A 23,428-nucleotide genomic window follows, 5' to 3' on the forward strand; every position below is an offset into this window, starting at 1 on the left:
AGTTGGTCTGACAAGACCACTGAATGTCTGGACTGGGAACGGACTATATTCTTTTTTTAATGTATATTTATTTTTGAGAGAGCAAGAGACAAGAGTGTGAGCAGGGAAGGGGCAGAGAGAGAGGGAGACACAGAATCTGAAGCAGGAGTCAGGCTCTGAGCTGTCAGCACAGAGCCCGATGCAGGGCTTGAACTCATTTAGTATAAGATCATGACCTGAGCTGAAGTTGGACACTTAACGGACTGAGCCACCCAGGCGCTTCTGGGAATGGACTATATGACTATATTCTATGCAGTTCCACACTCTCATTTAACACCAGGGGAAACTGAGGTCCAGGGAGTTTGTGAAACCCAACCAGAGACAGACAATCAGGACGCCACAGGTTTGCATAGACTTGTCACTGAGAAACCTTTCTTTCCCAAGAAGAGGTTGAACTAAGCCAAGGGAAGGACGGGGGCTCTTTACATTAACATGAACATCGTTTTATTTATGTGGTTCTTTGTAATTTACAAAGCACCTCCTCACCCCCGTGACCTAGCTTATTACACTACTGACCTAGCTTATAATACTACACTCACGGGCTTATGAAGATGGCTTTTTCCATCTTGTCTCTGGGAGATTTTTTGCATTCTCAGACCTGTGCTATAGCAGCTGATTCTAGAAGTATCCTTAACTTAAAAAAAGGAAAAAAACACACCCACACAGAGGCACCTGGGTGGATTAGTCGATTAAGCGTCCGACTTTGGCTCAGGTCTTGATCTCACAGCTGGTAAGTTCAAGCCCCATGTTGGGTTCTCTGCTGTCAGCATGGAGCCCACTCCAGATCTCTGTCCCTGTCTCTTTCTGCTCCTCCTCTGCTCATGCTCTCTCTCTTGCTCTCTCAAAAATAAAATAAACATTTAAAAAATATATTAAAAAATACACACACACATAATTAATGAAATGTGTGCATATGGACATCTCTGTGGAAGAAAAGGCATCAGAGCCCCCGAGTCTTCTGTGCAGTACACACCCTGGCAGACACAAAGTGCAGACAGAATGATCTTTGGTTTGAGAACTCCTGAATGTCAGTGACACTTTCACAGCAAAGGGCTCAGAAACGTTTACATTTTCAAGAGGCGTGGCAGGCAGCATTTAGAGGCAACTCTTTAATGAGGCTTATTGGGGACAGAAAGGTGAGGCCGGCCAGTCACTGTTCACGTGGCTTTTTACATTTAGTCCTTCAGGGAATGAACTGTGAAATCAAGTTACTTTCCTCCCCCCCCGCCCCCCCCCCCCAGCAGTTTCCCCTGAGTTTTCTTGGTTGTAACGTTATATAAAATGTAGGAGCATACGGACAATTATGAAAGAGAAGCACAATTCTGTGAGGGAGGAAATCGGACAATAAATCCAACACACGCGCGCGCACACACACACACACACACACACACACACACTATGTAAATTAAAACCTGAACTTGGGGGAGGGTGGGAGGCCACGCATTCTTTTTACTGCGCAGTTACCGGCAATGCAGGGGTCCTCAAAGGCGGGAATGGGAACACACCAGACACTCAGCGGCAGGACGGAGCTGGGGTGTTGCCGTCAGAGCTTCTAATGCCTTTGGAACTGGGCTGGGCGTCAGGTGTCTTTCCCGGAATAGGCCAGAGACGACAAGTCCAACTTAGTTTTTAAGGCTCTCGTCAGCTCGGTGGCCAGCAGCTCATGCAGGGACACGCCGTCGTGGGCGTACACCCAGTTCTCCCCGGTCCAGTCATAGCGCTTCGGGCCGCTGCAAGAGAGCAGATCCTCAGCGTCCGCGCTGCAAGATGCTGAGTCCGCAGACGCGGCCACCCAGACACGGGCTGCTGTGACACCCCAGGAGGCAACCGGAACAAGGCTTTCTTAGGGTCTTTCTGTTTTAGAACAAGTACACAAGTAACCCCTTGGAACAATGCACAGGTCCTGAAAGCCTGTGAACCCCCTCGATGAGCCTCTATTTCACATGCTGAGCTTTCGCCTTTCCTGACACAGGTGTGATACACCTGCTATGTCAGAGGCGGTGGTTTTGTGTGTTTTTTTTTTTAATGTTTATTTTATTATTTTGAGAGAGAGAGAGACAGAGTGTGAGCAGGGGAGGGGCAAAGAGCAAGACGGAGACACAGAATCTGAAATAGGCTCTAGGCTGTCAGCACAGAGCCCGATGCGGGGCTCGAACTTACAGACTGTGAGATCATGACCGGAGCCAAAGTCAGACACTTAACCGATTGAGCCACCCAGGCATCCCAGTGGTGATGTTTTTTAAAATTATGGCCATTTGTGTGCCGCTGACATGATTTTCCCCTCACTAATATTATTATTATTATTTTAGTACACTCTTAACATGTGCAACCACGACCTCTATCTACCAAAACCCTTCACCCCCCAGAAAGAGAGCTGTGGATCCACTGAGCACGACTCCCCTACACTCCTCTCCCCAGCCCCTGGCAATCACCTATACTATTTAAGAATATATGTATTTCTGAATTCAATTTTAAATCCGTGAAATGGCGAGTTCCTCCATCTCAAGCTCACCCAGTGAACAAGAGGGCACCTCCATCCATTCATGGTGGGATGCTGCCTCTGTGTGGGCCTGGGCGAGCTAGGGTTAGACATGTGTTGTCATTCCAGAGGTGGGGGGGGAGGCGGGGGACAGGCAAGCCAGCAGACAGGGCCGGCTGGTGGTGATGCCTTGCTGGGGGTGGAGCAGAGAACCCGGGGGCGCACGAGAAGGGCACTGGGTTCACCTGCGCACTCGGGGTGCAGGGTCAGGACTGGGAGGAGTCTACAGGGAAGAGGGATGCTTAGAAGGTGGGCATCTTCTGAGGCTATAAAAACATCAAAGGTTTCTGGACCATCAACCAAATGCTGGGGTTTGAACCCTTTCCTAATAACAGAGATAAGAGGCGTAAGCCAAGAGGACCGAGGCCTTTGTTCATACGCACAACCAGCCACATACAAACTCTCCGGGCCGTATACCAAGAACGGACAGGCTGGACCACATCCACAGGACGCGCGCTTGGCCCCGGCCTCTGACTTGCTGCCGGAGTGCCAGGTAGAGCGTGAGAAACCCCCAGGCCCCTCCACTGCCCCCGGGGCTTGGAGCCACGGCGCTGGCATCCCGGTGCGCACCCAGGGGTCATCCTACAACCTCCCAGAGTGGGCAGGGGAGGCCTCTGTGTCCACGCAACCCAAAAAGATGCCATCTGAAAAAAGCCCCCAAAATACCAGAAATGCATCCCCCAGAGAAATTATTTTGGACGTGGAAAATAACCATTTTTTCCTTGAGGACCATAATACCTGTGATCGTAAACGGCTCCTTGGCAGATGATCTTTCCAGATTCCCATCGTGAAAGACAGACTGAACAAGCCTGGGCTAGGAGCCTATCGCTGGTAGGTGTGTCCAAACACGATGCAGACTTTTCCAGCCTCCAGATACAACACGGAGGGACCGGAGCCATCACAGGTGGGTCAGTGCCCTGCCCAGTATTTACACAGCCGCCAGTCCCCAGAGCTGATGGCTGCGTTTGAACCGGTCCACCCAGTTTCTAGTTCAGGTCCCCCGGGGGTGAAGGTAAGAATAGACCGTTATCAGGCATGGCTCCGGTGGGGGTGGGGGGCCACTGTTTGAGGCCAGAGAGAGCAGTGTGATTGGCCCACACAGGGTAAAACGTCCAACTTCAAATGAAAGGACCGATCCAAAACAGCAATGCCATCCATAAGGGCCCTTGCTAGAAATGAGTGACTTCTGGGGTTGTTTTTGTGAAATAGAACACATTTCCTTGATGAGGCTGGAGTGAAGGAGGCACAATGCTTTATTTATTTTGGACAAATAATGACACACCCTTGCATGACAAACGGTATAATACTAACTGCCTAAAAATTATGTGCCTGAGTGGGGCGCCTGGGTGGCTTAGTCGGTTAAGCGTCTGACTTTCGCTTAGGTCATGATCTCGCGGTTCGTGGGTTCGAGCCCCGCGTCAGGCTCTGTGCTGACTGCCAGCTCGGAGCCTGGAGCCTGTTTCAGTCTGTGACTCCCTCTCTCTCTGACCCTCCCCTGCTCACTCTTTCTCTCTCTCTCTCTCCTAGAAATAAATAAAAATATTTAAAAAAATTAAAAAAAAATAAAAATAAAAATTATGTGCCTGAGTGGCTCAGTCAGTTGGGCATCCGACTTCAGCTCGGCTCATGGTCTGTGAGTCCAAGCCCCGCTTTGGGCTCTGTGCTGACAGCTTGGAGCCTGGAGCCTGCCTCATATTCTGTGTCTCCTTCTCTCTCTGCCCCTTCCCTGCTTGTGCTCTCTCTCTCTCTCTCTCTCAAAATTAAATAAATGTTAAAAAAAATTATGTGAACGTTGGGGCAGGGGAAGAGTTATGATTTTTTTTTTTTAAATGCAAATACCACTGAGCTTTCAAAGAACTCCATCCCGGTTACATTTGGGCCTTTCCCAATTCACAGTGTGTTCTCTCTGGAAGTGCTAATGAATGGCCCAGGAAGGCTGGTCTGAGACCTTTTGTGAGTATTTCTCTGTAACACTCTTGTAATCACTCAGAAGGATCCAGAAGGATGAGGGGCCCCCTCTCCGCGCAAGTTCTTGGGGCTGGAGATGCAGCGTGGGCAGGTGGCCTCCAACACAATCTTTTATTCCACTGGATTGAAAACACATCAATGGGAGAGGCAGGAGGGATTCAGTGCCCTGGAGTGGAAGCTGAGGAGTCTCTCCCACCTCCACACGACAAGCAGCCTGACTCCGTGGAGGGAATTCAACCAACCTCTAGCGGGGATGCTCAAAACAAGCTAGAGGTCAAACCTGAACCTGCTTTGTAGACAAAGGGCAGCTCCTTCCAATGCCGCAGTATCAAAAGTTGACCTTTTAAAAGGCAGGGCAGTGATTTGAGAGAGAAAAACTGTCCGGGCCAGGTTCTGAAAAGTCCTCAACTTTCTGCTTCAGATCTCGCAGACATCTTAATACCTACCAATATCTCAATATCTCAGCATCTGCCAGATTATCGGCATGCAGACATACAGAAGCAGAGTTGGCCATCCTACAAGGATGTGGGGAGCGCAAAGGAAGCATCAGGAAAGGCACGCTTACAGGCACCCACCCACGACAGGATGCCCCTTTCCCAGGGTCTGCCATGAGCTGAACAGCGCCAAACTGTGACTCCGAGACCTACCTGGATGGTGAAGACAGCCAGATCTGCTTGTTTGGGGTCTGCTTGTTGATCACGTAGGTTCCTAGATCTCCACCCAGTTTAACTGTTAAAACACCACTCTAGCGGATCAGGAGGGAAAGAGCACGAGGAAAATAAAGACAGAGTTATCTCTTGGGCACAACTGCTTCAGACCTGGACGCTTTCCATTTATACAAGTACACAACATATATACACTGCGAAGAGCTGCCTTTCGCATTTAGACTCGGCACGTCATGCAGAAAGCCCAGTGCTCTCTGAGTGAGACTGTGATTAATCACGACAATACTTGGATCTCACGGTGCTTTCCCTTATTCCCTGCGAGGCAGCACGGCGAGAATTAGATTATTCCCCTCTCAAGGTGAGGACACCGCAGTGGCCTGTCTGAGGTCTTAAACTGGCCAACGGAGGGCCCACATCCTGCCTGCTGCCTTGGTTTCCTTAACTATCAGCCAGAACACACAAAAGGGCTTTACAACAGGCAGACGCTGGGCGCCTGGCTGGCCCAGTCGGTGGAGCATGCGACTCTTGATCTCAGGGTCCAGAGTTCAAGACCCACACTGGGCATGGAGCATACCTAAAAAAAAAATGCAGACGCCAACCCCACCGGAGAACCATGTCAGCCCAAACGTCGGACAGGACAAGTTCATTACCAAAACAAGGAAAAAAGGCAAGATAGAAAGAAGTAGTCAAACCACCTGCTTTGCTTGTCTTAGAAGAGCAATCATAGGGGCACCGCGGGGGCTCCCTCGGTTAAACATTGGACTTTGGCTCGGGTCATGATCTCACAGACCGTGAGTTCAAGCCCCACGTTGGGCTCTCTGCTGTCAACACAGAGTCTGCTTCAAAAACTCTGTCCCCTCTGTCCCTCTCCTGCTCTCTCTCTCTCTCTCTCTCAAAAATAAACAAATATTAAAAAAGAAGAAAAAGAACAGCAATACTATTTGCTCTGCTAGTAGAAGGCCGACACTCCAGACTAGTTTTTATTCTCAGACTCTTCCCACACATTTCAGGAGCTGCTCTGAAGGGCTTTATTTTCCTAGACGAGAGCCCTGAATTCTTTAAAAGACTAGTTGGTTCATCTTTGCTCAATAAATGCTCATTTAAATTTGAAAACGCTCTTTCAGCAAAGGAGCCCTTTACTCCCAAGGTCTGAGGTTTCTTTAGAAAGGGCAGGATCTTACTTACAGAAGCAGCTACAGAGCTCAGTACCCTTCATTGGAGCTGGTGTGCAGGGGGGAGCCCCTCTTACTACTCTCCCCCCCCCCCCACCTAGGGTGTGAGCCGTGCAGACACACCCAGACAGCTTTCTCTGGGCTTCTAGAGCCCTTGTGCAATCAAGAGGTCCCGAATGCTTTGTGCCTGGTTTGCAAACACAAAGAGCTACTGAAAAGGTAGAAAACAGTAATAATAATAATAATAATAATAAGAGCTACTGAAAAGGTAGACAACAGTAATAATAATAATAATAATAATAATAAATACTAATAATTTAACTGACAGGCAAGGGATGAGGAGTCTATTGGGCTATATATATTTTTTTAATCTTTTTCTTAATGTTTATTTATTTTTGAGAGAGACAGAGACATAGTGTGAGCAGGGGAGGGGCAGAGAGAGGGAGACACCAGATCCGAAGCAGGTTCCAGGCTCTGAGCTGTTAGCACAGAGCCTGACACGGTGCTTGGCCCCATGAGCTGTGAGATCATGATCTGAGCCGAAGTCAGATGCTTAACTGACTGAGCCACCCACACTATTTTTAATACCATTTTTTTTTTCTGCTTAAAAAAGAAAACAAAGAGGGGCCCCTGGGTGGCTCAGTCGGTTAAGCGTCCGACTTTGGCTCAGGTCATGATCTCACAGTTTCTGGCTTCAAGCCCCGCATCAGGTTCTGTGTTGACAGCCTGGAGCTTGTTTCAGATTCTGTGTCACCCTCTCTCTCTGCTCTTCCCCTACTTGTGCTCTGTCTCTCTCTGTCTCAAAAATAAATAAATTGTATAAAAAAAATTTTTTTAAAGAAAAAAAGAAACAGAAATTACACAGACATCAGGGATACATAAGTGTACATCACAGTGTACATAAATTGGTTTTTTTCTTTTTTAAGTTTATTTTTATTTTTTAAAATAATCTGGGGGTGCCTGGGTGGCTCAGTTGGTTGAGTGTCCGACTTCGGCTCAGGTCATGATCTCACGGTTTGGGGGTTCGAGCCCCACATCAGGCTCTGTGCTGACAGCTCAGAGCCTGGAGCCTGCTTCAGATTCTATGTCTCCCTCTCTCTCTGCCCCTTTCCCGCTCATGCTGTCTCTCTCTCTCTCTCTCTCTCAGAAATAAATTAAAAAAAAAACATTAAAAAAATATAATCTGTACACTCAGTGTGGGGCTTGAACTCATGACCCCAAGATCTAGAATCAGATGCTCTGCTCACTGAGCCAGCCAGGGGCCCCATAAGTATGTTTTTAAAACACTTTTTTCATGAAACCCACCTTTACTACTTTGGTGGAACCACCACCTTTCACTTACTTAAAAGTGTCTTCAAACTACAATTCAGGGGTGCCTGGGGGGCTCAGTTAAGCGTCTGACTCTTGATTTCAGCTCAGGTTATGATTTCACGGTTAATGGGTTTGAGCCCCAATTCGGGCTCTGCACTGACTAAGTGGAACCTGCTTGTGATTCTCTCTCTCTAACCCCCCCGACTCTCTTTCTCTCAAAATAAATAAATAAGCATTTTTAAAAACTGTACAATTCAGTAGTTTTTAGTATTTCACAGTGTCTTCATTAAGGGTGCAAACATGACTAATTCTAGACTATTTCCACCACCCCAAAGAGACCCCACACCCAAAAGCCGTCATTTGTCTTTCCTTCCTCCCCCCATACACACTTTTCATAGCTTATTCTTCCATGAGATACCAGGCTCAGGGGATCAAGACGGGAACTGTTTCCAGTGTGACCCATCTGTGCTCCTTCAATGTCCCATTGCGCCTTGGCCCCCACACTGGAGGCGGCGCAGGTGCAGAGGAGAGAGCAGAGGGCGGGGTCCCAGCCTCATCAGCCCGGCCACCCTCCTCAGGACATCTGTGCTGCCTCCTTCAGGGACCTGTGCACAGATGGAGGCACACAGGCACCCAGGGGCCGTGCACACTCCTGACCACTGTCACGCCGTGGAGCAGGGGACCAAATGAGCGATGGCAGATCCTATTTGCGGAAAGCCGAACTCAGCTCTTTCCAATTCAAAATCTTGTTTTTTAAATGTTTGTTTATTTTTGAGAGACAGCACATGTGCATGAGTGAGCAGGGGAGTGGCAGAGAGAGAGGTAGACAGAAGGTCCTAAGCAGGCTCCCTGCTGACCTCAGAGAGCCAGATATGGGGCTTGAACTCATGAACCATGAGATCATGACCTAAGCCAAAGTTGGACACTTAACCCACTGAGTCCCCCCCACCCTCCGGCACCTCCTTCCAACTCAGAATATTCTGCAGTGAGTCCAGGGAACTGCCCGCTCCTTCACAAAGAGCATATTCATAAAGCAACTGTGAGATTTCTTCTAGAGGCACAGGCAAGCGGTCTCCCCGACCTGGCACCTTCTCTGCAGCACCCCTCCCCCCAAGACCAGCAGCCCCAGCTGAGGCACGCTGACACCTGGCACCTCACCTGGCACCGCAGTGAGGTTACCCTGACACCCGCGGCCGGGCCCAGAGCCTGTGTGTGCCCCCACTGCCCTTCTGTGCCTTCCTCCCTGCACCTGAGCCGCCGGCTAGTTAGCTGAACACTGACCCCCTCTCCTCCACTACTTTAAGCACTTAGAATGCAGACTTGTCTTTTTTTCCGTTTTTAATGTTTATTTTTGAGAGAGAGAGAGAGAAAGAGCGAGTGGGGGAGGGGCAGAGAGCGAGGGAGACACAGAATCCGAAGCAGGCTCCCGGCTCTGAGCTGTCAGCACAGAGCAGGATGCGGGGCTCGAACTCACGAAGCGTGAGATCATGATCTGAGCCGATGTCAGACGCTTAATTGACTAAGCCCCGCAGGCGCCCCAGATCTGTCTTTTCATCCAAGCGCCTTCAGTGTCCAGCACATCCATTCTCTGTGCAAAATACTGGACAGACACAAACCTACAACGGTGGAGGAAGGGACGGAGCCGAGGGTGACCAGGCAATGGTGATGACGTGCGTGACGTTAAGGGCCGGGTTACACAAGACAGAGGGGCTCAGCACTTAGTCCCCACCCACCTCCTGCTGTTTACGTGCCAGTGTTCTTCCCCCGCGGAGCCAGCGGCTGTTTCCAGAGGAAACTGGCAAGAGGAGGGAAGGAACGGACGGAAGGAAGCTAAGCTACCAACTGTTTCGCCAGGTTTTAGTGTGTTCACGACGGTCTCAAGTTCATCAGCATTATTCCTTGAGGGGCAGTCGGAGACTGTTTTGGGTGTGGGCAGACTTACACGCAGGGGAGGGGAGGGGAAGTGGGAGAGAGTCAAAATATCTCAGTCGCCGCTGACCCGGGCACCACACAGTCAGGACAGCGCTTGGCCGCAGCTGGCGGAGGTGTACTCCCGCCAGGGCCAGCCAGCATCAGCCCCGCGCACAGGGGGCAAAGGGAGCGACTTCTGCTGTCACGAGCTCATCTGGTAGCAAAGGACACACGTGGGATGGCAGGAGGGGTCAGGTGATTTCAGCTTTACGTGCAGCTTCCTCTTAAAGAGTAAGAATAATGAATGTGTAGGATTTTAAAAATTTAATCCTAACATAAATCAGAGAGGTAGAGGGACGTCACTCACTTTACAGCTGAAGAACCCGCCACTCCCAGGAGTTAAGCTAATTTACTTATGGACGCTTGTCAGGGGCGTCTGGGTGGCTCTGTCGGTTAAGGATCTGACTTTTTTTTTTTAATGTTTTATTTATTTCTGAGAGAGAGAGAGAGAGACAGCATGAGCAGGGGAGGGTCAGGGAGAAAGGGAGACACAGAGTCTGAAACAGGCTCTAGGCCCTGAGCTGGCAGTCAGCACAGAGTCCGATGTGGGGCTCGAACCCACAAACTGTGAGATCATGACCTGAGCCGAAGTCGAACGCTCAAGTGACTGAGCCACCCAGGCGCACCTAGGATCTGACTCTTGATCTCAGCTCAGGTCATGATCTCTCCGTTAGTGGCTTCTAGCCTTGCACTGGGCTCTGCACTGACAGCATGGACCCTGCTTGGGATTCTCTCCTCTCTCTCTCTCTCTCTCTCTTTCTCTCTGTCTCTCAAAATAAATAAATAAACATTAAATTTATTTTTTAAAAGGACTCTTGGAAAGAAAATACAAACCCGGGATGATAAGCTAGGTGCTTTCTCTCCACATCCAATAAAATGCTGCCCCTGAGAGCAAGTGTGGGTAACCTGGGGCCCAGAGGTGGCCTCCAGGGGTGTGCGAACAGCCCCCGCTCTGAAGCTGAGGTTGTACTCATCGGCGTGAGGGGAAGATTTTCTCGGGAGACGGCCCAGAGAAGGGTCAGGAACGTCTGCTGTAGGACAGTGATATGCCGCCAGCTTAGGGAGTAAAGAACAGGACTACAAACCAGTTCTCATCCAAACGCCCAAGAGGCCAGGGCCCCAGCAGGGAAGCAAGGAAGTTGGCTTGGAAGGAGCCCCTCAGAGAGCGCGGTGCTTCTCACAGTCCCGGTCAAGTGCAGCAGACTCCATGGGGGCCTAGGGACGGGCGGTGCTTTCTGCTCTGGTGGTGTCCTCTCTACTGGCAGTGCCGGTGGGGGTGAGGCCTGGACCCAGACGCTGCCCCCCAACATTACCCACCCACCGACAGAAGACACAACAGCCAAGGAGCTCCCCAGGCCACCCCCTGCACGGGGAGCAAGCAGAACGAACATGGTCCCGCGTGTCTGGATTACTACTGTCATCCGTCTACACAGCCAGCAGCAAGTTGGTAAAGTATGGATGGTGCTGAGCGGCATCAGTCAAAGTGTGTGTTGTTAAAGTCAGTGGGCCCCATTCCCTTTAGGCACTGAATCAGCATTTGTTAATCCCTGTCAGGTACGTGTGGGCACTGGTACATCCAGAATGGACAGTGTCCTGGCTACCAAGGAGCTCGGTCTAGCCGTGGGAGCCGATGTGTAAACAGACAGAACAGAGGGTGATCGGGGCTCCATGTAGTCACCCTCAGCGTGCGGGGCAGGAGGGAAGGGTGGTATCTGCCTGGAGCATCTAGGAGGACTTTCCAGGGGACGTAATGCCCAGCTGGACCCTGGGCACAGGGACACACGGCACCCCGACAAAGCTGGAGTAATAGTGTTACAGGTGTTCTATTGCCTATGATGTAGTTTCAATAGATTTATATGTGGGATATATGTTAGCTAGAGCCTCAGACACTCTAATCAGGAATTCACACCCCAGGGTAGGCAGCATTTTGAAGTTTTTTGTTTGTTTGTTTGTTTCTTTTCTTTTTTAATGTTTATTTATTTTTGAGAGAGGGAGTGGGGAGGGGCAGAGAGAGAGGGACAGAGGATCTGAAAGGGGCTCTGGGCTGACAGCAGTCTTACACGGGGCTCGAACGCAGATTGTGACCTGAGCCGAAGTCAGACGCTTAACCGAATGAGCCACCCAGGTGCCCCAGCATTTCGAAGTTCTTGATCAGAAGTCCCAACAACAGAGGCAGCTATTATATATATGCCTTTAGTTCTACATCTATACCAAAGAATTTCCTAATTAGCAAATGATTTGTTAGAAGTAATTTTGCCCGGTAAGGAGAGTGCTACTGAAGGTATATGGACTGGCCAGGAAAACACGCAGGTGCCTCTTCCTTTGCAGGAATGGCTTTCCAGATTCTGACCCAGCAGCTGGGTCACTCTTCAGGGCGACACCCTGCAGGTAGGACTTGGAAAAGGCCCTGTGACCCACCACTGAGCAGGAACATGTGCTGCTGATTCAGTGAGGTAAACAGAATCCGGCTCCAAAAATACTGCCACATCTGCCTCTAATGAAAACACTCATGCAAAATACCCAAGTTGCTAAGTAATCTCACTAATCTTATAAGAATGAGTGGTGGGACTGTTTTTGTGGCATTTTCAAAATTTATTTATTTTGAGAGGGGTGGGGAGGGGCAGAGCGAGAATCCCAAGCAGACTCCTCACTGTCAGCACACAGCCCATCGTGGGGCACGAACTCACAAACCGTGAGATCCTGACCTGAGCCGAGGCTGGACACTTAATGGATGTTAATGGATGTTTGTCTGTAAGGCCGAGTTTAGCCCGAGCCTTGGTTTCCCTCTAAGCGCAGCCAGCCCCTGGTGGGGAGGCTGGGGGAGAGGAGGGCTGTAACCCCCCAACTCCAGCATCCCAGTCAGTCAAGCTGGGAGGCCAGTTTGTAATGGTTCCGCCGTCTGAGGCTGTCTACAAGGGCACTTCTAGAGCCCTGCCCAGAAAGTGTTGCGTGTTGCGCGGACCGCAATCGCCTGGAAGGCATCGGACCCTGTCTTGCCCCTTGCCGGTTTCGACCGTGAAGTCCCTCCCTATCCTCACAGCCAGGCTTGAAACCTTCCAGAGTCTGCTACCTGCTCCATCTGGTGGTGTCCCTTCTCCGTCCCAGGACTTCACTGCAATGTCCAACACCATTTCTCTCGCTGTAGCCCCACCGCCGGTCATCCTAACTAATTCCATGGTTTACTCCAAAATGCACCCTTCGTGACACTTCCAACTATTAATTAATTGCTGTCAAGAGGATTAACCTCCGTGGGGGATTTTCTCCTGGCAAAAAGGGAGCTGGTCCCTAAGACCTAAACAGAATTCTAAATCCAAGGGTGGACCCTTACTCAAGTCTGCCACCCGGTGGCGAGTCGGTGCAGAGCAGCACTGCCTTGGCTTCCGGGATCTGGGGCTCACCCCAGCTGCGTATTAGGATCATCTGGGGAGTGACTACAGAAACATTATTATTATTTTAGAAATAGAGAGAGCGCGTGTGTGAGCAGTGGAGAGGGGCAGAGGGAAAGAGAGAGAGAATCTTAAGCAGCCTCTATGATCAGCATAGAGCCTGACAGTAGGGCTCAATCCCACCACCCTGGGACCGTGACCTGAGCTGCAATCAAGAGTCAGATGATCAACAGACTGAGCCACCCAGGTGCCCTGATTATAACAGCTTTAAAAAGCACCTGTGCCTTGGTTGGGACATACTCCCAAATAAAAATCCCTGGGGGGGGGACCCAGGGTGCACATTAGAATCCCAGGTGAGCTTTTCAAAACTTTGCTTCCCGAGAGAACACCCTGATCTACCAAACCAGCATCTCCAGGAGTGGGACCCGGGTCTATGTGCTCTGAACACACCCTGCTGCAGAAGCAGCAGCCTAGGGGCGCCTGGGTGGCTCAGTCGGCTGAGGGTCCAACTTCAGCTCAGGTCATGATCTCATGGCTTGGCTCATGGGTTCAAGCCCTGGGTCAGGCTCTGTGCTGACAGCTCGGAGCCTGGAGCCTGCCTCGGATTCTGTGTTTCCCTCTCTCTATCCCTCCTCCACTCAACGCTGTCTCTCTCTTTCAAAAATAAATAAACATTGCAAAAATTTTTATAAAAAAAAAAGAAAAAGAAAATGAGCAAAGAGGTACCCCAAACGAGACATCATAGTCTTCCAGTGTGTAAGGTTTGTCTGCAAGGTCTTCAAAAAACTCTGCTAAGGAGTCCAACGTCTTCTCGGCCAGCCTTTCATAGGTGGTGTCATCCAGAGAGCTGCAGGGGAAACACAAAACGTATGCTTACCAAACAGCCCCATCCTATGAACGTCAAGCTGGCTGATTCATTCATTCATTCATTCATTCATTCATTGTAAGTCTTACCCCCAGTTCTGGCTTGAACTCATGAGCAAGCCAGATGCCCTGACGTATTTATTTTTTACTTAAATTAAAAAATTCGGGGCGCCTAGGTGGCTCAGTCGGTTAAGCGTCCGACTTAGCCTCAGGTCATGATCTCACGGTTCGTGGGTTCGAGCCCTGTGTCAGGCTCTGTGCTGACAGCTCAGAGCCTGGAGCCTCCTTCAGATTCTATGTCTCCCTCTCTCTCTGACTCTCCCGTGCTCACGCTGTGTCTCTCAGAAATAAATAAAACATTAAAAAAATAAAAAATAAAAAGATATTAAAAAATTCATAGAAAACAGCTAATGCGTACAGTGTAAAAAGTTAATCAAAATGAACAAATTTATAAACTTTTCTTCCCAAATAAGCAGCTCCATCCAGAGTCAACTAGGACAGTCTCTTCTGTATTCATTCAGAATTTTACATTCTTTTTTTTAAAAGACCTTAGGGAGGGTCTATTTTTAATATTTATTTTTGAGAGAGAGAGAGAAACAGCATGAATGGGGGAGGGGCAGAGGCAGAGGGAGACACAGAATCCGAAGCTGGCTCCAGGCTCCCAGCTGTCAGCACAGAGCCCGATGCAGGGCTCGAACTCTTGAACCGCGAGATCGTGACCTGAGCCGAAGTCCCACACTTAAGCGACTGAGTCACCCAGGCGCCCCTTTATCTTTTTCTTTTTTAATACAGAAAAGAAGCAGCATGCAGTTTTTATTTAACATACCCTGGACACTGTTCCGTATGAGTACATACAGATTTTCATGGGATTTTATTTTATCTGTTGAACCCAACTCCTTCAGTTGGTCATTGTGCTTATTTCCATTGCTTTTGTTATTAAGATTTATATTGGGCAAATCACAAAGTGGGAGAAAATTATTTGTACATGTATCTGAAAAAGGGCTTATTTCCAGAATATAGAAACAACTGCAAGTCAGTAAGAAAAAGAAAACCCAACAGAAAAAAAAGGTAAAAAAAAAAAACAAACAAACAACTTTGAACAGGTATCATTTTTAGAAAGATATCCAAATGGCCGGTGAACGCATGAAAAGGTGTATAGCTTTATTGATCTTCAGGAAAACGCACACGAAAAAATCACAATGAGATGCCTATCAGAATGATGGTTGAAATGGAAGACCGGTAGTAATAAGAGTTGGCAAGGAAGTGAGGCAGCTGCTCTCCACTGGGTGTGTGTGTGTGTGTGTGTGTGTGTGTGTGAGAGAGAGAGAGAGAGAGAGAGAGAGAGAGATAGTGTGTGAGTACCTGCGGAAGGAGGTTCCCTGCGGAACCCAGTGGTGGGGGGCAGACTGGAGCACTGCTGAGGAGTTTTGTACCAGAACCCACTGGGCTCTATTTCCCAGCGTCCCCTGCAGAGAGCTATGGCCATGTGCCCAAGCCCTTCCCACTAATGTGAGTGGGTGACAGCGCCACTTCCGGGGCTTCCGTGCCCTTGTCCCTTTCTGTGGAATGGACGGGGTGACCTGGCCTCCACCCTGCAGGGGGCAGTAAGGTACTGACACGGGACAGGAAGGTGGAAGGAGCCTGGCTGACGGAACCACCACACAGAGGCATGTCCGCCCTGGGCCGTCTGCTCCCAGGGACACAGACCACTCCTGGCTCGAGCAGTTTCAGTTTTGGGTCTCTGTTACTGAGGCGTGGCCCACCGTGACTGCTAAGTCACCAACGAGAATAATAACAAAACTCTGGAGACAACCTAAATGTCCTGCAATAGGGGACGGGTTAAATGAACTATGTGTGGTCCATCCATTAAGCGTAATATTATTTCCTTAAACAGATGCTTACGAGAACTGCCAATAGAGAGATAACAGGCTCTGTATGGGATGGGCTTTTTGCTTTTTTTTTTTTTTTTGGTAAAAAATGGTAAGAGAAAAGGAAAAAATTTAATAAAAGATATAAGAGAGGAGCATGTGCATGTATGCCTGTGGTATGTACTGAGAGAGAGGGGGAGGAGCTCTCTAGTGTGGAAGGTGCTTGATCTTACCGAGGGTCGCCCAGAGTTCCCGCTGTCCTCAAGTTCATCAAACAGACACTCTTCTTTTTGACATTCACAATCTGATTGAGGCGGTGGGTGCTCCAAGTCTAAAAGCCAAAGTTAAGAAGAACGTTAACTATTTTCCAGTGTATCATAGTCCATGAATGCATGATTTAAATATCACTGCTTCTACATTCGAGAATAACCACATTCAAGTTTTCTAGGAGCCAGTCTTTCTTTCTTTTTTCTTTTCTTTCTTCCCCCCTCTCTCTTTCATTTTTTTAAAATTTTAAATGTTTTTTATTTTTTTCTGAGAGACAGAGAGAGACAGCATGAGCAGGGGAGAGTCAGAGAGAGAGGGAGATACAGAATCTGAAACAGGCTCCAGGCTCTGAGCTGTCAGCACAGAGCCTGATGCGGGGCTCGAACCCATGAACGGTGAGATCATGACCGGAGCCGAACTCGGATGCCCAACTGACTGAGCCACCCAGGCGCCCCTCTCTTTCTTTTGTTTTATTTAAGTAACCCAGTGTGGGGCTCGAACACATGACTCTGAGATCAAGAGTTGCCCACTCTCCCGACTGAGCCAACCACGGGGCTCCTCCAGGACTGTTTCTTAGGAAGTGTTTTCACATTCTTTAAGAGCATTACCATCACTTCTCTCAGGCTCTCTAGGCCTGTGCTGTTCAATATAATGATCACAAGCCACATGCAGCTATTTACATTTAAATTCACTGTAATGAAATTTAAGAAGTCAGTTTCTCAATTAACTGGCCACATTTCCCGTGTGCTATGGCCTCATGTGGCTGGCGGCACGCAGAACACGGTCACCACCACAGGAAGCTCTACTGGGCAGCACTGCGCCAGGCTCTGTGAATTACGTGGCGGTCAGCAGAGGCGAGGCGGGGAGGCATCAGCACCGCTCCCGGAATTTGACGAAACAACAATGAACAGCAAGGGGCAGATGTGTGCTGACGTCTGGAGGAGGGGATCGAACCGCAGCCCAGCAGGTCTCAGGGACACCATCTGCTGATTCGTCCCAGTACAGAACTTGGGAGCATCCAGGCGCCTGTCTCTGACTGAACCCACCAGCGCTACCGACCAGCGGGAGAGCCAGATGACATACCAGAGGACAGTGACAGACACAGGAGGGGATGCTGGCTGAGGGACCTGCCCCAGTGTGGGAGGGGACGGAGCCTACCAAGGGAGAGAAAAGTGGTACATCTGGAAGGGAGACGGCAGAGGAGATGATGGCGAGGTTGCCACAGGGCCTTGTGACGGCACTCAGCTGCACTTCATCCTGGGAGGACACCCAGGGGCTTGAGGGGGTTTGTGGCAAGATTCACATTCTCCAAAGAGCACTCTGGAGCCAGGTTCAAGGTCGTTGTTCTCTTGAGCCATCAATGCCCTTGGCCAACTCCGAAAGAAGGCAGAGGGCACGGGGCTGAGATGTGGACGAGGGGGAAACAGGAGTGCAGAGCACAGAGGGCACGATTTGATTTTTTATCCTTTTTTTTTTTTTTAATATTTTTTAAATTTATTTCTAGGAGAGAGAGAGACAGCGTGAGCAGGGGAGGGTCAGAGAGAGAGGGAGTCACAGACTGAAACAGGCTCCAGGCTCTGAGCTGGCAGTCAGCACAGAGCCCGACGCGGGGCTCGAACCCACGAACCGCGAGATCATGACCCAAGAGAAAGTCGGACGCTCAACCGACTGAGCCACCCAGGCGCCCCTTTTTATCCTTTTTTTAATGTTTTTATTTTTGAGAGAGAGAATGTGTGCACGCAAATGGGGGAGGGGCAGAGAGAAAGGGAGACAGAAGATCTGAAGCCGGCTCTGTACTTAAAGCAGAGAGTTCTATGTGAGGCTCAAACTCATAAACCGTAAGATCATGACCTGAGCTGAAGTTGGATGCTTAACCAACTGAGCCACCCAGGCGTTCCCAGAGGATTAATTTTAACTTTTTTTATTGGTTTATTTTTGAGAGAGAGAGAGACAGAGCATGAGCAGGGGAGGGGCAGAGAGAGGGAGACAGAATCTGAAGACAGGCTCCATGAGCTGTCAGCACAGAGCCTGACACAGGGCTCGAACCCACAGACCATGAGATCATGACCTGAGCCGAAGTCGGAGGCTTAACCAACTGAGGCACTCAGATGCCCTAAAGTGGGCATGATTTCAAAAGGCTGGTCCTGAAGAAGTGAGAGAGCTGACGTGATAACCACACATTCTAGAGTGTTCACTATTGCCTTGGTGTTGATAGAAATGGACGTGGTTAGTCCTCATTACAATCCTGTGAGGCAAGTACTATTATTATAGTGGGATTCGTGACAGTTCTGCTCTGTAAAGTCACCAAGAGCACTAGATTAGTGAACCACGCCCAACGGAAGTGCAGGCTTAGGCCCTGCAAACCTAAGGGCACATCTGACCAACCGATCATTACATAACCTTGTTTTACATGTTTTACATCCAAATTCCGCTCAGGTCATGATCTCGCAGTTCATGGGTCTGAGCCCCGCATCGGGCTCTGTGCTGCAGCTCAGAGCCTGGAGCCTGCTTCACATTCTGTGTCTCCCTCTCTCTCTGCCCCTCCCCCACTTGCACTCTGTCTCTGTCTCTCAAAAATAATAAACACTAAAAAAAATATTAAAGACAACCTGTTTAATATATATCGTTGATTCGTGAACACTGTGCTCGGGGCCAAGAGCGCGGTAACAGAGGCCTGAGAGGGGCTGACCCAGCACACGTGTCTTCTCCGTGAGGCACGTGACAGCCTGTGTGCACTTGGAGCCTGGACTGCACTTGAGCACCAGGCTGGGGGCCATTTTAAACAGTGAAATCAACAACAGAAAACACAAACAAGCAGACAAGGCGCTGCTGCGTGGTCGCTGAATAGGGTGCTTGTTCACAGTGTGGGGGCTGCAACGGAAGGCAGGGAGTCGCCCTGTGTGACCTCCGTTGGGAGCATGCGAGCATGGGGCGCCTCCGGCGTGGCCAAGCGTGACCCCAGAATCACCCTGGGTACCGATTGGGGGGTTGCAGGCACATTTTATTGAGAAGGTAAATTCACAAGGACAGGACCCATGAAAAATGAAGGTAAGGCTGTATTTGTATTTTACAGATGAGGAAACTGAGCAGAGTCACACAGATACAGTTACAAAGTGGAGGAGCTGGGATTTGAACCCAACGCTGTCTGGCCCCAGGGTCTGGGCCACAAAGGAAAGAATCGTATGCCTGGGAACCGTACAGAGTTTCAGGCATGGAAGGGAAGTTTGAGAACTAGGGGCTCAGAATTTCCCTCCTCTCCAGGGTCCCTCTCAAATCCTAGCTGTCCTGGCTCTCTGATACTTCACATAGCGGTTTTTGTTCACTTCTTTTTAAACATTTTTAAACATTTATTTATTTTTGAGTGACAGAGCATGAGTGGGGGGAGGGGCAGAGAGAGAGGGAGACACAGAGTCTGAAGCAGGCTCCAGGCTCTGAGCTGTCAGCACAGAGCCCGACGCGGGGCTCGAACTCACCAACGGTGAGATTGTGACCTGAGCCCAAGTTGGACGCTTAACCGACGGAGCCACCCAGGCGCCCCTGTTTCATTTCTGGCTTTGAATTTTCTTTCTTTGGTGGCTGTCCTTGGTGGGAGGCTCGGGCTAATGCAAGTTACTCAAGAGCCAGAAGCAGAAGTCTACGTTCGGCTGTTTAATCATCAAAGGGGCTGTTGCCAGAAACATCTTGCTGGTCTCTTACCTGTTCTCCCCACTCCAACATTCCCTGGGTACCTGCGTAGCCTTGCAGACCCTCCATCTCCTCCAAGAGGCCCCCTCTGCCTGCCTCCAAGCCACCTGCAGCCCTTGAACTACTGGCCCGTGACGGGTCTGCTAAGCTTGAGTCTTCAGGGTTCAGTCAGTCCCTGAGCTAGCACTGGAGGCACCTGAGGAGATTCGAGACGGTTCCGAGGCCTACACTCTCAGGCTTCAGCCCCGGAACCAGATGACCCAGTGGAGGCCCAGCCCTCCCTCCGGGGTCCCCTGGGCAGAGCACCACACTGGAAGGGTGCCTCGGCTCTCATCCATGGCCCGGGAGCGTGGACTGACATAACCACTCTGGCATCAGGTGAGTTGAATACCGGCTGGCTCCTCGCCCGGCCAATGCCGTTCGCAGGAATTCACCCGAAAAGGGCCTCTGTCCCTGCCCAGGAACGCCCACGGCTGCATCCCCCAGATGTCACCAGGAGACTGGATGGAGTGTGATGCACTCACCCAACGGGGTACTGTCCGGCAGAGAAAACAAATAAGTGACGACTGTGTGCATCGGTGTCGATGAGGCTCAAACACAACCCTTGTCAATACAAGGAGCAAATCACAGCAGAATAAATGCAGCAAAGTGTTTTTTAGGGAGACATACGTAGGGGGTGAAGCTCTGAGAAAAGGGAGGGGGTTTGCCTGGCAATTCAGGAGAGCACATTCCCTTCAGGGAGGACCGGGGAGAGCTTTTGAGGAACAGGCAATATTCATCTCTCTCTCTTTCCTAAAAATATTTTTTATTAATTTATTTTTTGGGAGAGAGAGAGAGCACGAGCGCACAAGTGGGGGCTTGGGGAGGAGGGAAAGGGAGACACAGAATCCGAAGCAGGCTCCAGGCTCTGAGCTGTCAGCACAGAGCCTGATGCAGGGCTCAAACCCAAGAACTGTGAGATTATGAACTGAGCCCAAGTCGGATGCTTAACCGATTGAGCCACGCAGGTGCCCCAGTAATATTCAATCTCTTAATCTGGTGGTGAAAATATGGGAGTTTGTTATCAATCTTTAAACACTACAGATATTTTATATACACTGTTATATGTATAAACTCACATACACTGTGGAAGACAATAAAAATGAATTTGAAGTGAATTAGGGATTCAGCCTGGAGGGCTCAGTAGGTTAAGCGTCCAACTTCAGCTCAGGTCCTGATCTCACGGGTTCATGAGTTTGAGCCCCGCGTGGGGCTCCAAGCTGACAGTGCAGAACCTGCTTGGGATTTTCTTTATCCCCTAGCCCTCTGCCCCTCCCCCCATGCACACTTTCTCTTTCACTCAAAATAGATAAAATAAACTTTAAAAAAAAAAAAAGAAAGTGGGGCGCCTGGGTAGCTCAGTCTGTTAAATGTCCAACTCATGATTTTGGCTCATGTCCGGCTCTAGGCCGACAGCGCAAAGCCTGCTTCGGATTCTGCGTCTCCCTCTCTCTCTGCCCCTCCCCCGCTCACACTGTCTCTCCTTCAAACATAAATAAAAAACACCAGCCAATCAATCAAGTCCAAATTCCAGAGCTCCACAGGCAGTTGGAGTTGGATTTCACGCGCCCCCGTCACCAGGCGCAGCGCGCCCGGCATCCCCGGCCACTCAGAGCCGACGTCGTGTGCCTTCCTCCCACAGGCAGGTGGTCTTGCGGGGTACCCGCGCCCCCTCCCCTGCGGTCCTCAAGACCCCGATTGAGCACCGGCTCCATCCTGCCCCGCGGCCTTCCTCGACCCCACAAGTCGGCAGTCACCGGGGCCGCCCCGCTGCTTTGCGCGCCCAGGGGAAGGAGCTTTCGGCGCCCAAGCCTTTCACACGTTAATCCCAAGGAAGCTCACACCGGCCGCACCAACGGGCGTTCCCTCCCTCGGAGAGCTTCCAGATGCCCGGAGGTCACACAGCTCCGGGGAACGGGGCCAGAATCTGGAAGGCAGGCCCAGTCGTTTTCCAGAAGCTTTACTGCTCTCGCTGCCGTACTTCGCAGCCTGGACCTTTCCACCTCGCTGGAGGAAGCGTTTCGCTCCTAAAGTCCATGCTTGAAAACATCCCTCTAACAGAGAGAGAGAGAGAGAGAGTGTGTGTGTGTGTGTGTGTGTACACACTATTACACTGGTACTATTATACTGTACTATTTTATTATTTTAAAAAATTTTTTTAATGTTTTATTTCTAGGAGAGAGAGAGACAGCGTGAGCAGGGGAGGGTCAGAGAGAGAGGGAGTCACAGACCGAAACAGGCTCCAGGCTCTGAGCTGGCAGTCAGCACAGAGCCCGACGCGGGGCTCGAACCCACGAACCGCGAGATCATGACCTAAGCGAAAGTCGGACGCCTAACCGACTAAGCCACCCAGGTGCCCCTATTTTATTATTTTTTAAAATTTATTTTGAGAGAGAAAGAGAGAAGCAGTTGAGGGGCAGATGGCAAGAATCCCAAGCAGGCTCCGTGCTAAGAAAGGAGCCGGATGCGGGGCTCGAGCTCACAAACCATGAGTTCATGCCCCGAGCCCGCATCAACAGTGGGGCGCTCACCCGGCTGGGCCGCCCGGGCTCCCCTGTGCTATTTCATTCTATGTATTCTATGTACGATACTAACAGTGGGTGGCATACACATGTATATTACAGTACCTAGTACCGAATACAGTATCACTTCGGTTGAAGTTCTCCAAAAGCAAAGCGGCGAGCTGGGAGACAACCACGGCCCCCCCAAAGCGGATCCCGGATCCCCGCGTTGCGTCCCCCCCGCAGCTGCAGGGCAGGGACTGCCCTTCCCACTGCAAAGCAGAAGCCGGTGCAAACGTGACCCCAGGAAACAGAAGGCTGAATGCGCGGCCCCGCGCCGGGCAGGGGCAGCTGCGCGCGCCGCCGCCCGCTTCCCCCCGCCCCCCTCCGCCGCCCGCTCCCCCCCGTCCCCGCTCCGCCGCCGCCGCCCGCTCCCCCCCGTACCCCCTCCGCCGCCCGCTCCCCGCCCGCCCCCCCGCCCCTCCGCCCCTCCGCCGCCGCCCGCCCCCCCCCGCCCCTCCGCCGCCGCCCGCTCCCCCCCGCCCCTCCGCCGCCGCCGCCGCCGCCGCCGAGCGCGTCCCCGCCACGCGGCCCGGCCGGAGCGGACTGGGCGCGCGTGCCCGGCGCGCGCGCCCGCGGCGTCCCCAGCGTGCGCCGCCTCCCCCCGCCGGCGTGCGGCCCTGCCAGCTGCGCGGCGCGGGTACTCACCGCGCGGCTGGGTGCGCGGGTTGCTGCGGTCCCGGCTCGCAGACCCCGGCGGCCGTGGAGCGCGGCGTCCCTCGTCGGCCCTGGGGGCCCCGCGCCGGCCCGGGCCGAGCCCGGGGGCGCCGCGCGGGGCAGGAGGCAGGCGGCGGCGCGGCGCCCGAGCGTCCACATGCTGCTCCCGCAGTCTGCGGCCGCTCCGCCCTCCCGCTCGGGGGACGCCGCGGCGACACCTGGTGGCCACCGGTGGAAGGCGGCGCGGCTCGCTCAGCGCTCAGGTCCCCTCTTCTGTTGGCCGTGAGAAATGGCCCAAGGTTAGACCTCAGGAAGAACTTCCCAGCGTTGTACTGTCTCTGTTTCATACACATGGAAAGCGCGCTTCGTGCGGGGCACAGAGCTCAGCCCTTAGGCGACATAGGGACTGCGTAACCGGGGTCCCTGATATCGGAGAC

The 23,428-nt window shown here is 51.3% G+C and overlaps 1 protein-coding gene across 1 annotated transcript; it reads right to left on the reverse strand.

Moving 5' to 3' along the window:
* Positions 1-1,133: 1,133 nt before the first annotated feature.
* Positions 1,134-23,202, reverse strand: FXN (frataxin). The gene is made up of 5 exons (XM_039249539.1): positions 22,983-23,202; positions 16,017-16,114; positions 13,778-13,898; positions 5,194-5,291; positions 1,134-1,769 (listed from the first exon to the last, which is right to left on the reverse strand). The coding sequence occupies exons 1-5, from the start codon at positions 23,148-23,150 to the stop codon at positions 1,619-1,621; spliced, it is 636 nt and encodes a 211-aa protein (XP_039105470.1). The 5' UTR covers positions 23,151-23,202; the 3' UTR covers positions 1,134-1,618.
* Between the last annotated feature and the right edge of the window lie 226 nt (positions 23,203-23,428).

The sequence above is a fragment of the Hyaena hyaena genome, unplaced genomic scaffold (genome assembly GCF_003009895.1).
Source record: "Hyaena hyaena isolate Hyena2069 unplaced genomic scaffold, ASM300989v1 scaffold_341, whole genome shotgun sequence".
Taxonomy (NCBI): Eukaryota; Metazoa; Chordata; class Mammalia; order Carnivora; family Hyaenidae; genus Hyaena; species Hyaena hyaena.

What these genes read in the sequence shown, in the direction of transcription:
- FXN (XM_039249539.1), bottom strand. Translation starts at nt 23,150, where the DNA reads ATGTGGACGCTCGGGCGCCGCGCCGCCGCCTGCCTCCTGCCCCGCGCG. An exon ending in GGAACTCTGGGCGACCCTCG is followed by an intron (nt 13,899 to 16,016) that starts GTAAGATCAAGC and finishes TTTCCCCTGCAG; the next exon opens with CTCTCTGGATGACACCACCT. An exon ending in TGGCTGTCTTCACCATCCAG is followed by an intron (nt 1,770 to 5,193) that starts GTAGGTCTCGGA and finishes GCTCTCTTGCAG; the next exon opens with CGGCCCGAAGCGCTATGACT.